The sequence below is a fragment of the Gymnoscopelus braueri genome, assembly GCF_963280865.1.
Source record: "Gymnoscopelus braueri genome assembly, chromosome: 3".
Classification (NCBI taxonomy): Eukaryota; Metazoa; Chordata; class Actinopteri; order Myctophiformes; family Myctophidae; genus Gymnoscopelus; species Gymnoscopelus braueri.
Genome location: NC_137612.1, coordinates 33,730,671 through 33,745,121, shown reverse-complemented (window position 1 = coordinate 33,745,121; position 14,451 = coordinate 33,730,671). Strand labels below are relative to the sequence as shown.

At 39.9% G+C, this 14,451-nt stretch overlaps 1 protein-coding gene across 2 annotated transcripts in view; it reads left to right on the top strand.

Annotated features, from left to right (window-relative positions):
- Positions 1–14,451, top strand: part of LOC308081707 (CTTNBP2 N-terminal-like protein) — a 33,554-nt gene that overhangs the window by 638 nt on the left and 18,465 nt on the right. The window contains exon 2 of one of the 2 annotated variants that reach the window (XM_080423312.1): positions 5,540–5,644. In XM_080423312.1, the coding sequence (XP_080279438.1) occupies positions 5,540–5,644 (105 nt within the window). Of the gene's footprint in view, positions 1–5,536; positions 5,645–14,451 lie in introns of both variants that reach the window. The other variant, XM_080423311.1, reaches the window with a different exon arrangement.

Sequence of the window (14,451 nt, the reverse complement as noted above, 5' to 3'; positions counted from 1 at the left end):
TGTAGTGGAGTATAAGAAAAAAAGTATTGGAAATTGGAAATACTCCAGCAAAGTAATAATACCTCTATTACCTCAACATTGTACCTAAGTACTTGAGTACATGTACTTACTTTCCACCACTGGAAGCAGTAGACTAATGCTCTACTAGGCATGAACAACCTATTCATGTTATATTCATATCTCTTTAGAAGTGTTAAGTGACATTTAGATTATTAATGTTCCTTAAAGTAACAACAAATGTTTAAGACCGTTACTTGTACTGTGTTCCATCTTTTGTAGGATGGTCAGGACCTCTGAGTGACATGTATGCCATCCCTATAGGACGAGAGGTCATTGTGTAGCTTATTCTTTATATTTACGATAGCACATGCTATAGTATAATAAACGTATAAATAAATAAATAAATACATACACGCACTTATATATATATTTTTCTTCTTTTTTTCCTCTTATTTTAAAAATGCAATTTCTTAAAAATAAAAATGTATGTATTACATTTTTTAAATTTAAATAAATAAGTAAATAAATAAATATATACACGCACATAATACATACACGCTTAGCTCCTTCAACACGGTGTTTGAGTGACATATAGGCCTAGTAGTCTGATATTGTCATTGTCATTTCTGTCATTTCTGTCATTTGTCATTTCAATTTTCTTCCCCATTTTTTAAAATACCTATCACTATCTATTTTGCACCGTATTGATGTTTATTATTCACGTACTGTAGATGTTTTCCTCCTTTAAGATAACATGGAAAACACGAGCATAGGCTATAAATCCCTCTTCAGTGTCCACTGAGACATGATGCATCTGACCTGTCCTGACTCCTGTCCCGCCCCTTATGATTAACAGCAGGAAGGAAGCTCAGTTTGAGCTACTTGATCCCTCCGCTGACCGTGATAGTCTGCAGGCATATGTCATCATGTCAACATTATGTCATCCCAGGTCTGACTGAATGACATTTTTGCAGTCTGTGACTGTCACATATGTTTGACTGACTGAGCAAAATGTTGTTTCATCCGTTCCCCTATACAGCTTGAGGAACCGAATAGAACACGGTGCCACTTCTCCATTGAACTCAATGGACGCGGCCGCCCTGTTCTTTCCTGTCGCCCTATCACTTTGAATGGTGTCCTCGAGCTCGATTGTGAGAGTTTTGGGATATACTTTGTGAAAATTGGGATTGACAAGGATTGTAAACATTTATAACGCAGAAATGTCATTGAACTGGCTCATAATAATAACACTGTCAGTGGCAGCTTTGAAGAAAATAGTCAAGTAGATCAGGTCTTCTTGTACTATTTATTATGCAGGGTTTATAGTGACATCATTCTGAATGAATAATGCAAATTCTACTAATAAATCCTTGACCTATCAAATCATGGATGGCACAAGGACAACACAGCAGATGACACATTAAAGGAGTAGTTCAACCAAAAAATTACTTATTTTCTATCAATTACACACCCCATGAAGCCTTGAATTCATGGAGATTGTTTAGTTTTTGTCACATAATTTGATGTCCGGCGGAGACTCAATGGAGACTCTTTGAGTGTCCTACCAGAGACTCCGCCGGTCATCAAATTATGCGACAAAAACTAAACAATCTCCATGAATTCAAGGCTTTATGGGGTGTGAAATACTCCTTTAAGTACTCTTCCCACATTAAAGTACAGGCTATAATAATAATGCATATTTTATTGCTTATTATTATTCTATGATCCATTACTTAAGACTTTACCTTGAAACCTGATCTAGAGTACCTTCAGAGCATGTCCAATGAGATCTATAGGAGAAAAATTAGGCTAAACGAGTAGTTAAATTTACTGTTTTCAACATGATGGTACACATGTGTTGTACACAGACTGCAAGCAGCTTGCAGTCTGTGGTCTGCCATGGATGTATTTTAAGTCAAGGCCGTGCGGTGTGTTTAATGAGTTTACGGCATTGCAGTTCATGGCACATGGTTGACCAGGCTTAAATTGACCAGGCTTAAAACAAACACGGATCAGGGGATTATGGACGACGCACCGTTGTCGGAAGTGGAGCTAACGTGGGAATATTTGGATTTCCATCTCTATGGTTCTGTCTTTGACTTGCTCCCAAGCTTAGGGTCTATAACTCAGAGATGAGGTGAAACTATAATACGGACACGATAGACTTGTTAACCCATTAAGACCGGTAACACATCTGTGTAGCCACTTTAACCATTATTTGTATACTTTGGCTATTCAAAAATAGCAGATATGCGAGCTTGCAGATCTGCTATTTTTGAAAAATCGTGAAAATGAGTGCAAATCTTTGAATATATATATTTTTTAAAGGGAACATTTTTTAACTCAAATCTTCGCTCCTTTGAGATGGGGGTCCGTGGCCAAATACATATCATTTTGGGGGTCCTTGACATGAAAAAGTTTTGTTCCAGGGACTCCCAGAAGCAAAGATTTGAGTTGCAAATGTAGTAAAAAAAAAATATATATATATTCAAAGATTTTGCAACATTTTTCACGATAAAAATAAATAAATAGCAGATCTACGAGTGCCGCGCTATGAGCTTGTAGATCTGCTATTGTTCAATAGCCAAAGAAATCTAAAAATGACACAGATGCGTTCCCGGTCTCAATAGGTTAACAAGAGTGATGTTGGCCCGCTGTAGATGCTGAGCTGAACATGCACTAGTTAATAACACAACACAACACCCTAACAGTGATTATGGTGGCCGGTTGAAATTAGCAAGGTTGTAAACTCAAACCAAGGGAGGTGTGTATGCTGTAATTTAATTTGCATTCTGCGCATGTGGTTAAGCCACAGACCATGAACAGTGGTAAAGAAGGCACAGTTAAAACCGTTCGCCTTCACTCTGAGTGGAGGCTGCTGTAGGGGATTGGTTCTCAAAGTGGGGTCCGGGGACCCTCCAGGGGTCCTTGGAGGGGTACCAGGGGGTACCCCAGCAAAAGCTGTTAAAAAAATAGCAGATCTACAAGGTCATAGCGCGGCACAGAGTGCCGTGCTATGAGCTTGTAGATCTGCTATTTTTGACAAATCCTGAAAATCTTTGAATATATATATTTTTTAAAGCAAACATTTGTAACTCAAATCTATGCTTCCGGGGGGCCCCTGGAACAAAATATTTTGAGAAAGGGGTCCGCGGCCAAATATATATTTTACATTTTGGGGGTCCTTGACATGAAAAAGTTTGAGGGGATTGGGCTAGGTGGGTAAAGGCTTAGTTGTAATGAAGGACCAAATAACCAATTACCATGAATGTCACGGTTTGAGGACAAAGTTTAGGCCCAAAATTTGGTGTTAGAGGGGACGTTTTGGAGGAAGGAAGCAGTTTTACATAACCATACCCTACTATGCTTCTCGCTTATTCATACTAGCCTATGTAGTTCCAAACATCACTACAAGTTGTAGTCCACTTTGGCAATGACAGTCATCATCGAGCTGCTCAGATTCATGGTTCTCGTTCGTTGGAGTTGTCGAAGCTGTCTGGGAAAAATGTTTTTCGGTACAGTAGCTCCTAGCTCAGATATGAAAGGCCCATAGCTGCCGTCTCTCATTATGCAACCAGTTCTCCAGGAGTGCGGTCCACCCCCCCCCCCCCCCCTCCCCTCCCCACCTCCACCCCCCTGATGACTTCATGATGTGGAAACTTGCGGCGACCACAGGGAGCTTAGAGCGGAGCGCTGTTGAACGACTGGTAGTTCATGCATGGATCACAAACCGAGGAACTGAAATGAAGGGGAGATGAAGTTATAAGGACATTATAGAACATACAGTATGAGATGCTTAGGCAAAAATTGCTCTTCGTTTTCGACCGCAGACGCCCCTTACAGCTGGCTTTATAGGCGTATGTGATGAGTGCTGACCGACCACGGTCCAAAAACCCAGTGGAGGTTCCCATAGCTCCGACTGCGACGTACAGTGGATGATGGATCTTTCTCCACAACGGATGCTCAGTGCAATAGGATCAACAGCTCTGATCTTATTTCAAAGAGAGGGGGGCCTGCATATGTTCATTGGTCAGAACGTGGTTGCATGCTTGAGGTGCGGACGCCGCAGACCTTGTCAGCAGACCCAACACAGCTGTGAGATTAGGGTGCAGGGATACTACAAAGAAACCACAGCGCATTTCAAACATTTCTTTCATAAGGCAAAAATCACCATCTCCCAGAAGGGCCTCGTGAGTTCGAGTATACACACACTAGAAAAACATAATAGAGAGTGAAAACGCTTTGAAGTGTGAGGCTGTATGAACTTGAGGATGGAGTTTTAAAAAACCTGCATTATCACCCCCGGAACTTAATATCTTATACGGAGGATTATGAACACTTTGAATGCTGGAAGCTGAACCATCTGTTATATCTGATCAATAATCTGTCTGGTCACCACATGTCAGCCTGTGTTGTTGCCAGGCTTCGAAACGCCTCATCGAGCGGAAATATCCAAAAGCTACTCACACCAAAACCCAAACCATTTTAATGGAAAGTCCAGGACTCACTTCTCAAGTTTACTTTATTAATGTTCATGTAGGACTCAGCAGTGCCACTGCCTTATGATGCCTGGTAAAGCATTTACTTCTTCTTTAGTTATTCTGACTTGAGAAAAATAGTCATTTTGCCTGTGAAAGACTGTAGGCCCAGCGCCCTTTCCTAGATTAGTACTGATTTACAGTAGAACTAATAATAACTTCCTCAAAAATACCCAAAAGGTTGATTAGGCTATTTATGGGATGCATGAGTGGCTTGGTTTCTGACAACATCTACACTTTGATAGAGCCTAGATACATCTCCTGAATAGATTTTGTTTTTGTTGTCATGACAACAAGGGCCATTTCTTTGCAAACTAATTTGCACAACGGCTCTTTTAATTTATGCATGATGAGTAATGACTCCTGTCCTAAGATAGTAACTAAATACTCATAAACGCATTCCCAACATGGTTCCAATAGACTAACCCATTAAGGCCGGGAAAGCTTCTCTGTCATTTTATATTTCTTTGGCTATTGAAAAATAGCATATATATATACTGTAAGCTCATATGAGCTTGAAGATATGCCATTTTTGAAAAATCGTGAAAATGTGTGCAATTTGGCCGATTCTACAAATGTCCTTTAAATCCTAACAGTTTTTTGAAAAAAACGTATGTTGCTATATCAGTGGTTCTCAAACGTTTTCATGTCAAGGACCCCCAAAATGATATGTATTTGTCCGCCGACCCCCATCTCAAAATATTTTGTGCCAGGGACCCCCAGAAGCAAAGATTTGAGTCAAAAATTTGTACAAATTTTCACGATAAAAAAAAAAAAAAAAATAGCAGATCTACAAGCTCGTAGCGCGGCACTCGCTATTTTTGAATAGCTAAAGTATAAAATAATGGTTATAGCTCAAATCTAAAATGACACAGATGCCTTCCTGGATTGAATGGGTTAAACAAACACACACATGGAAATAGAATACCCCCCACCCACCCCGCCTTAATGAAGCGATTTCCTTAATGTGTTTATGCTTTATTTGTCTCTTGCCATAGCAGTCCACGCTGAACATGGAGAGTCTAAGCAAGCCAGAGTTGCTGATGCTCTTCAGCATCCTGGAGGGGGAGCTGGAGGCCCGAGACCTGGTCATCGACGCCCTCAAGGTAGGGATCAATGATGCTATTGATAAGTAGTAATAGTAATATTTAAAGGAGTACTTCACCCCCATTTTTTTTAAATGTTCTATCAATTACACACCCCATGAAGCATTGAATTTATGGAGATGTTTTTGCTTTTGTCGCAGTCCTAAGCCAATAATTTGATGACCGACGGAAAGATGCTAGGAGACTCAAAGAGTCTCCATAGAGACTCCGCCGGTCATCCAGTTATTAGGCTTAGGAATGCCACAAATACAAAACAATCGAGTAATTGATAGAAAATAAGTACTTTTTTGAGTGAACTACTCCTTTAAGCAAGTATGCGTTCAGGGTAAGTATCACGTTGGGTAATGAATGAACTGGTGCCCCCTGGATCTGTTTATCGATAAGCTCTATATGTTATTGCTTGCTGTTGGGTGGAAACCTCATACATGTATGTCCAAAACTGGTACTTTTCAGGATAAAAGATCTACAGTACCAGCTCAAAACGCGTCACATCGCAACACGTTTTGAGCTTGTAGATCTGCAATTTTTGTTACTTTTGTGTGACACTGTAGTATCACGGAGTTTAATTTACTGGAAAAAAACGGTGGTCCAGGCACCCTAGGCTGCAATGCCAGCCTGACAGCGTGTCGCGGGTTTGACTCCCGATATCGACGACCTTTGCTGCGTGTCACCACCCCATCTCTCTCCCCATTTCCTGTCAGCCTACTGTAATCTATCAATGAAGGCAAAATAAAATAAAATGGAGATACGATATATAGCAATATAGCTTTGGACTTCCTGGTCACTCAGCAGACTAATGCCTGAATTATATTTGGCTTTGTGCCCGTGTCGCTCACTGACAATAGCAGATCTGCAAGCTCACAATGCGTCATGCTGTGATGCGTTGTGAGCTTGTAGATCTGCTGTTTTTCCGGTGTGCGACACTGGCGCGCAACTAGTTATAAATCAAGCCTCAGGTCCCTCATGATGGATGACCAATGTTGTGGGTTCTCAAAATGCCGCGTCATCATTTGCGTCAATGTAAACTTAAAAAGACATCTTAGCCCTATATTATACAGTATTATATACACACAATATATTCAGGATTCTGACAGGGTCTGTCAGCTATAGGACGCTGGTCAGGGCACACAGTTGTAGAAGCTAAAATGACAGGTCATAAATGTACTGTAGGTTATACCCTAGAGTAGTTTTTCTTAACCCATTAAGGCCTGAGGCCGATTCTACAAATGTCTTCTAAATCCCAAAAGTTTTCTGAAAAACGTATGTTTCTACATCAGTGGTGCTAAAACTTTTTCATGTCAAGAATATAAAATATTTGTATTTGGCGGCGGACCCCCATCTCAAAATATGTCGTTCCAGGGACCCCCAGAAGCAAATATTTGAGTTACAAATGTTCGCTTTAAAAATATATATATTCAAAGATTTGCACACATTTTCACATATTTTTCAAAAATAGCAGATCTACAAGCTCATAGCGCGGCACTCGGTGCCGCGCTATGAGCTTGTATATCTGCTATTTTTGAATAGCCAAAGTGTAAAATAAATAATGCTTTTTAGCTCAAATAAAAAAATTACACAGATGCGTTCCAGGTCTTAATGGGTTAAAAAGTTTCAAGTTCAGAATCTAAATGGCATATTTATGGTCCTCACAAGCTCTGTAAATACAAGAGCCGCCTTTTCATGTAAGAACTATCTGGGACCGCGGCCCATTTGGGGCCCCTGACTTATAGTTTAAGGGAACACCGCCTTCAAGGTACAGACAGTACATAGTAATAGATCTTCCTTGGGTTGACTGAAAGCCTGTGATACCTTCAGGCTTTGCTACTTACAGGATTTTTTAACCCGTTAAGGCCTGAGGTTCCGATTCTACTAAATGTCTCTTCTAAATCCTAACAGTTTTTTGAAAAAAAGACGTGTGTTGCTATATCAGTGGTTCTCAAACTTTTTCATGTCAAGGACCCCCAAAATGTATATGTATTTGGCCAAGGACCCCCCATCTCAAAATATTTTGTTCCAGGGACCCCCCAGAAGCAAAGATTTGAGTTTAAAAAAATGTTCGCTTTAAAATGATATGTATTCAAAGATTTGCACACATTTTCTTGATTTTTCAAAAATAGCAGATCTACAAGCTCATAGCGCGGCACTCGGTGCCGCGCTATGAGCTTGTATATCTGCTATTTTTTAATAGCCAAACTGTAAAATACGGTAATGCTTTTTTTTTTAGCTCAAAATAAAAAACTTACACAGATGCGTTCCAGGTCTCAATGGGTTAAACTTGGTCATACTGTGTGTACATTACCTTACTTTAGGTATTATGTTACGATCTCAAATGTATATATCTCGGCCGTGGCCATACAGTAGGTGCAATGAAAAATAGAGTCTGCACACTGGGTTTATGCTCCAAAAGACTCCATTTTTATTTCCACCTCGTAGCGTGACGTGTCGAATTGATGCTTGCTTCTGCCCTGCATCTGGCGTTTTAAAATGTGAATGAGCGTGCTTTTCTACTTGATTCATACAGTAGGTGCACCCGCGTGTTGGAAAGAATAGAAACTGTAATAAATATATACCCAAGAGGAGTCAGTAGGGACTAGTACTGCGAAAGTTCACTTTCTGGGATACGAATTCTCATGGCTTTGCAAGGTATACTATGACTAGTCTATTAAAAGGTGCTGCCCCTAATTGTTGTTTACAGCCGTTTAAGTTAAACCTTAGCCCGTAGTTATGACGACCATGCAGACTTACCGTGGTCATTTGTTCTCGTGTTTTTTGTTTTTCTTGACCACAATGTTAAAACTTAAATAGCAGGTTATTTAGACAGATGCTAGGTTCATTGTTGACCTGGTATTCTATAGTGTCAATGTACAGATCATTATTTTGATAGTAATTGTTGTTCTTGGTTTACTCGCGATCCTAGTTTACTGAGACATTACACGTCTCTCTGGTTAAGAGGCGAGCGTCTGCTAAATCCCTAAATTGTAAACTATTATTTATTATCATTATCATTTTATTGCAAAATGTGCAAAATATCATTTTCACACACAGCAGTTTACACAGCACTCGTAGATCACGTAAACTATTTCCTTAGTTGCTTTGAGGCACAAAGTTTTCAGCATTGTAATGTGGTGGCTGCCTCGCAGGTACATTTATGGAAAGAACTGCCTTCCTAAATGTACCAGCATCTCAGAATATCTGCTGGAGCATACTTTAACTTTTCATTCAGCAAAGTTAAGTTCAATTTCACGTGAGAGAGAGGACATTGATTTCGTCATTGTTGTCTGAAAAGAAACCATTTCGCTGAATCGATTGCAAATTTACATACTTTTCTGCATACTTTTCTCCAAATGGCTTGTATACCTCACAATATATTTTTTACAATGTTGTTTGGCCTTGTTATACATCAAAATGTTTTCATTTGAGAGTTTGATTAATTTGAGACCAGTCGGTTACAAATAATAGTTTAATCGTCAGTGAAATTAGTCACTGCGCACATCCCTTGCCCACATCCCTAGTATACCCACATAACTGGGTCAACACTGTATTCATGGTTGGTACCAGCACCTACAGCTTTCCAAAATTCAGAATATCCTCCTTGTGCTTAAGTAAAGGAAGTGACAAGAAAGATTTGACACAATAAGTTTAGTAGGCTGTTGAGATTTATCCTGTATAACCCTGGTGATAGAAGCCATAGAAGCAAGCTCACATACAGTATTCATGGAGGGTGAACATTCCACACGACCAAGCGCTGAATATGAAATAGCCACAATGTGGATAACCAACATAAGCTAGCTACATACTTACTAATGTCTAAAAGTGGTGAATGTCTCACACTGGAGGGATTAGTTCCCTTATTTCACTTCCTTATTCCAGCTTATTTTTCCCCACACAGCTTAATCATGCTACTGGCCTACGTGTATGTCATACTGGTAGCCATGCTTTGTGTTACTGTTTGTGTGGTTGTCAGGATGTCAGGATGTAATGTCATTTAAAAGGAACATCTTCTGACTATGCGTACAACAGCACCGTCCGTCATAGCACCAACCACAGAAGAGCGTTAAAAGTGCAGTAAATGTGTCAATATGCTTTGAGCCGTTTTGAAGGTTCAACATAAATAAACATTTAGCCTAGTCATACTGCACACAGAATGTTACATTCACCATATAACATCTAATGACCCAAGCTTAATAGCAGCTTCAGTTTATGGAAAGATATTCTGTTTCCTGATATAAAATGCACCATTGAAAGGACAAACTGGAGAGGTAGTGAAGCCAGCCATCCATCCGACCAACAACCATCTAGCTTAAAGTCCCTGCTGCTGTGTTGTGTCTGTCTAGACCGCATTCCTTACACCTCTCCTGGGATCTGGCCATCTAAGGCAAGAGGAGTTACAGCATGCTGGGCGCCTGATGACTCAATGTAAGGGAGACGAGAAGTGAGCAAATAAACATGGGCCTTAACTGTGGGGCGCTGGGGGAGTATAGCCATGCTGCTTTCATGACTCTATACCAGCACACACACTGTTAACCCATTCACCACTGGCTATGGCTTTCAATGGCAACAGTGTTGTTTAACAATTTCAACGCTGTCGATGTTGCGTACAGTTACAATACCCTGCCCTGTTGGAGAAATCCTCCTCCATTCCTTGTTGGAGAGACCGAGGTAGATTTGTTTACGTCACCCCATAGACCAGTTAAAGCAGTGGTTCTCAAAGGTTTTCATGTCAAGGACCCCCAAATTGACACTTATTAGCCCGCGGACCCCCATTTGAAAAGATATGCCAAGGACCCCCGTAAGAGAAGAGTGTTACGACTCTAGCAGTGATTCTCAAGCATTTGAATTTCAAGGACCCCCAGTTTGATATGCATTAGGCTACGGACCCCCATTTAGTGGCATTTCTATCTCTGGGACCCCAATTTATATTGTAAAATTTATATTGTAAAAGTATTGAGTTAATTTAACTCTGAGAGTGTACAAATGGAACCAAATGGACCCTAACGGGTCCATTTGGTTCCATTTGTACACTATAGAGTTACAGACCCGAAAGGGTCCGTTTGGTTCCTAACTATCCATCATTTAGCTGGGGACCCCCTGGAACTCCCTCAAGGACCCCAATTTGAGAACCAACGAGTTCTCAAAGAGAACGATGAAACGGCCAGCGTAGGTAGGCGAGCCAAGTTACCGATCGTGTTAGAGCTTGAAATACACAAAAACCTGTCGTACCTTTTTACCTCATCGCCTATTAACATGTACATCATACGTCTACTTTTACAAACCAGCATTTCCAAAGTTAGCGAGGCAAAAGTACCCAGTGCAATCCTTAGTTAAATCACAGTTAAAGGGATAGTTCACCCTAAGAATTACTTTTTTCCTATCGATTACCCCATGGAGACTTGAATTCATGGATATTTTTTTTGTTTTGTTGCATTCCTACAGTAAGCCAATAATTTGACAATAATTTGATGACACAAAGGAGACTCTTTGTGTCTCCTACCAGAACCACTGCCGGTCATCAAATTATTGGCTTAGGAATGCGACATTTTTTTTTCCTCCCAATAATTCAAGTCTCCATGGGGTGACTAATCGATAGGAAAAAAAGTCATTTTGGGGGTGAACTATCCCTTTAAATGAACACTCAGGATTTTACTGCGTTTACTACACAGTAAAAATGCTGCTTACAGCAACACAGTCATGCTGCTTAAGCTATTATGTCATGGAGGCATTGGTTATCTGGAATCTGGGGTCTTGCCCTCACATGAAAGTAGAGCATTATCAGTGGAGCGTCTCGTCTTCCCACAACTCTTTTTTTCTCCCCTTCTTTCCCAGCTGCAATCAGATTGCCTGTAAAGACACACTAATTAGAAAAAAAGAGGCCCAGTCATGTTGCTCAAGGCAGTCACACTAATTATGTGTCAGCACCACTACACTGTGTCATGTGAGAAATGTCCTGCTGAGCCGCCCGGCGGCATCGTCATTTGGGATAAAAGCCACAGAATGGATGTGCAGTGGTGTAAGGTAACTAAGTGCATTTACTCAAGTACATGTACTTAAGTACACTTTTGAGGTACTTTTACTTTACTGGAGTATTTCCAATTTTCAATACTTTTACTTCTACTCCACTACATCTCAGAGGCAAATGTTGGACTTTTACTCCACTACAATTATTTGAAAACTTTAGTTACTTTGTAAAACATACATTAACCACTTAAGCCCTATATACTTTGGCTATTTGAAAATAGCCGATCTACAAGCTCACAACGCGTCGCTTTGCGACGCGTTGTGAGCTTGTAGATCTGCTATTTTCAAAGGATTTTTATACATTTTATACATATGAAAACGTGTGACATGGGACCTTCTGCATAATGAGTACATTTACTTTTGGTACTTGAAGTACATTTTGATGCCAATACCTTTGTACTTCTACTCAAGTCAATTTTGAATTCCGGACTTTTACTTGTAACAGAGTATTTCTGTATTGCAGTATTGATACTTTTACTTAAGTAAAAAAAATTCAGTACTTTTCCCACCCCTGTGGATGTGTTAGCCGTATTTCCTGACTTCGCCTTTTAATCCACAACCTTTTTTAGTGCCTAATGTTATTCTAATCAATCTGTATGGTATGTTAATGTTAATACAGTACATTATAATAACACAGCTGCAGTGATTTGAGGAGGTCTTCCTGCTCTTCTACTGAGACACTTTAGATCCCGTGGTCGGATAGGGCCCACTACTGGTTGACAAGTGATATTGCATGAAACTCAAATGTGCTATACGTTATAGCTCCATAGTAAAAAAAAAAAGAAGAGAAATGTACTACCCAGGTAGTATATAAAAGTTACGGACTGCATCTTTAACCCCCAGATTATGTTATAGGTGCGTGCCGGTGTGCGGAAAATAACTAGCTACAAGCTCATAAAACGCATACTTTGGCTATTTGTTGTACAACAAAGTACATAGGGCTTAAGTGGTTATAAGATCAAGTGCAGGCTATAAGGTTAATGATGTGGTTTTCTCTATGATCTGGTTATAGTCAATCACGCAGAGAACCATCATTGGCATTCTAACCATTCCGCTGCATCTTTCCCCCCCCCTTGTGACTCACTCACTCACAGCTGCTCTCGTCTCCTCAAAACTGTGGCCTTTCAAAAGGAAGTGAGTATCTGGCAGTGCGCACGTTTGGCACATAAAGACATGCACACAGCCTGTCCGTCCTCGGGGCTTTTTAGAATGGGGGAAGAGATGTGTTCAAAGAGGAGCGACAAAATGTGAAAACAAGCCTTTAATTAATGTGTCGACTGTACGCGACGTGGGCTGCCAGAACTGAAACAGTTTGACTTTGTTGGTCCATTTGGCACCGACTGAGGCCTTGAATGAGGAACCTCTTTTGCCTTAAATGATAACAATGGGAGAAAAACAAAAGTTGTGGTCGTCCTTTCAGCCTTTATAGATGAAAGGTCTACTTTAACCCATTAAGACCGTGAACGCATCTGTGTCATTTTTAGATATATTTGGCTATTTCTTTTTTATCTTGAAATGTTTTGCAAATATTTGTCATTTTTAAAGCGAACATTTGTAACTCAAAACTTTGCTTCTGGGGGTCCCTGGAACACTTATTATTATTATTATTATTTATTTATTTTTACAAATATTGGCTTTAAAAAATATTAAAGGACGACTTCACCGGTTTTCAACCTATCTTCATATAATTGGTCCTCACTAATACTCATGATAAAATGGTCCCGTAAAATGGTCCCGTCTACCAGTGACATCATCAATGGGGAATCCAAGCTAATAGAAACTGCAGGCTTTTTATTCCTGGAAAGTTGCAATGCAATAAAAGAAGCCATTGTTCTCGTGTTAATAAAAATCTAAATAAGAAATGTGAAATCTTGTTGGGAAAAAAAATCATGCCTAACGATCTGGACTGTCCACAGCCCTCCTATGAGACACAGACCAAGTAGAAAAAAATGGTACCATTTTATCATGAGTATTAGTGAGGACCAATTATATGAAGATAGGTTGAAAATCGGTGAAGTCGTCCTTTAAGTGCCGCACTATGAGCTTGTATATCTGCTATTTTTGACTAGCCAAAGAAAATCTTAAAATGACACGACAATGCGTTCCCGGTCTTAATGGGTTAAACAGTTTCTGAATTTGTTGTGCGTTTTGGATCTCTTGAGCCTTATTTTGAAAAGGGGGAAAAAAAAGAAAGATAAACATATAAATAAATCTCACCCCAAATAACCTTCATTTAATCCGGTGCCGGTTTGTTTACCAGCACAGTGTGTGTTGTTGTGTGATCCTGATCCCCTAAGCTCATTAAAAGGTGATGTGTGTTTCTCCCCTCTCTGTAGTCAGCCCTCTGTTTCTCCACACACTGTATAGACTGTGTTCAATAAAGCAGGGTGCATGTCTAGGACAACACCACCACTCCACAGCACCTCCTTTTTTTTATATTGCTGCAATTAATCGCTAATTAATGGTTGACGATATAAGCCATTCATTTTATTAACCCATTAAGACCTGAGGCTGATTTTTTTCTTTTTTTACTTCTAAATCCTGAAAAAAACCTATGTTGGTACAGTGGTGTGTACGTGTGTTCAAAACCTTTTCATGTCAAGGACCCACAAAAGTATATGTATTTGGCCGCGGACCCCCATTTCAAAAATATTGTGTTCCAGGGACCCCCGAGAAGCAAAGATTTGAGTTAAAAATGTTCGCTTTAAAAAATATATATATTCAAAGATTTACACACATTTTCACGACTTTTCAAAAAAATAGTAGATCTACAAGCTCTGTAGATCTGCTAT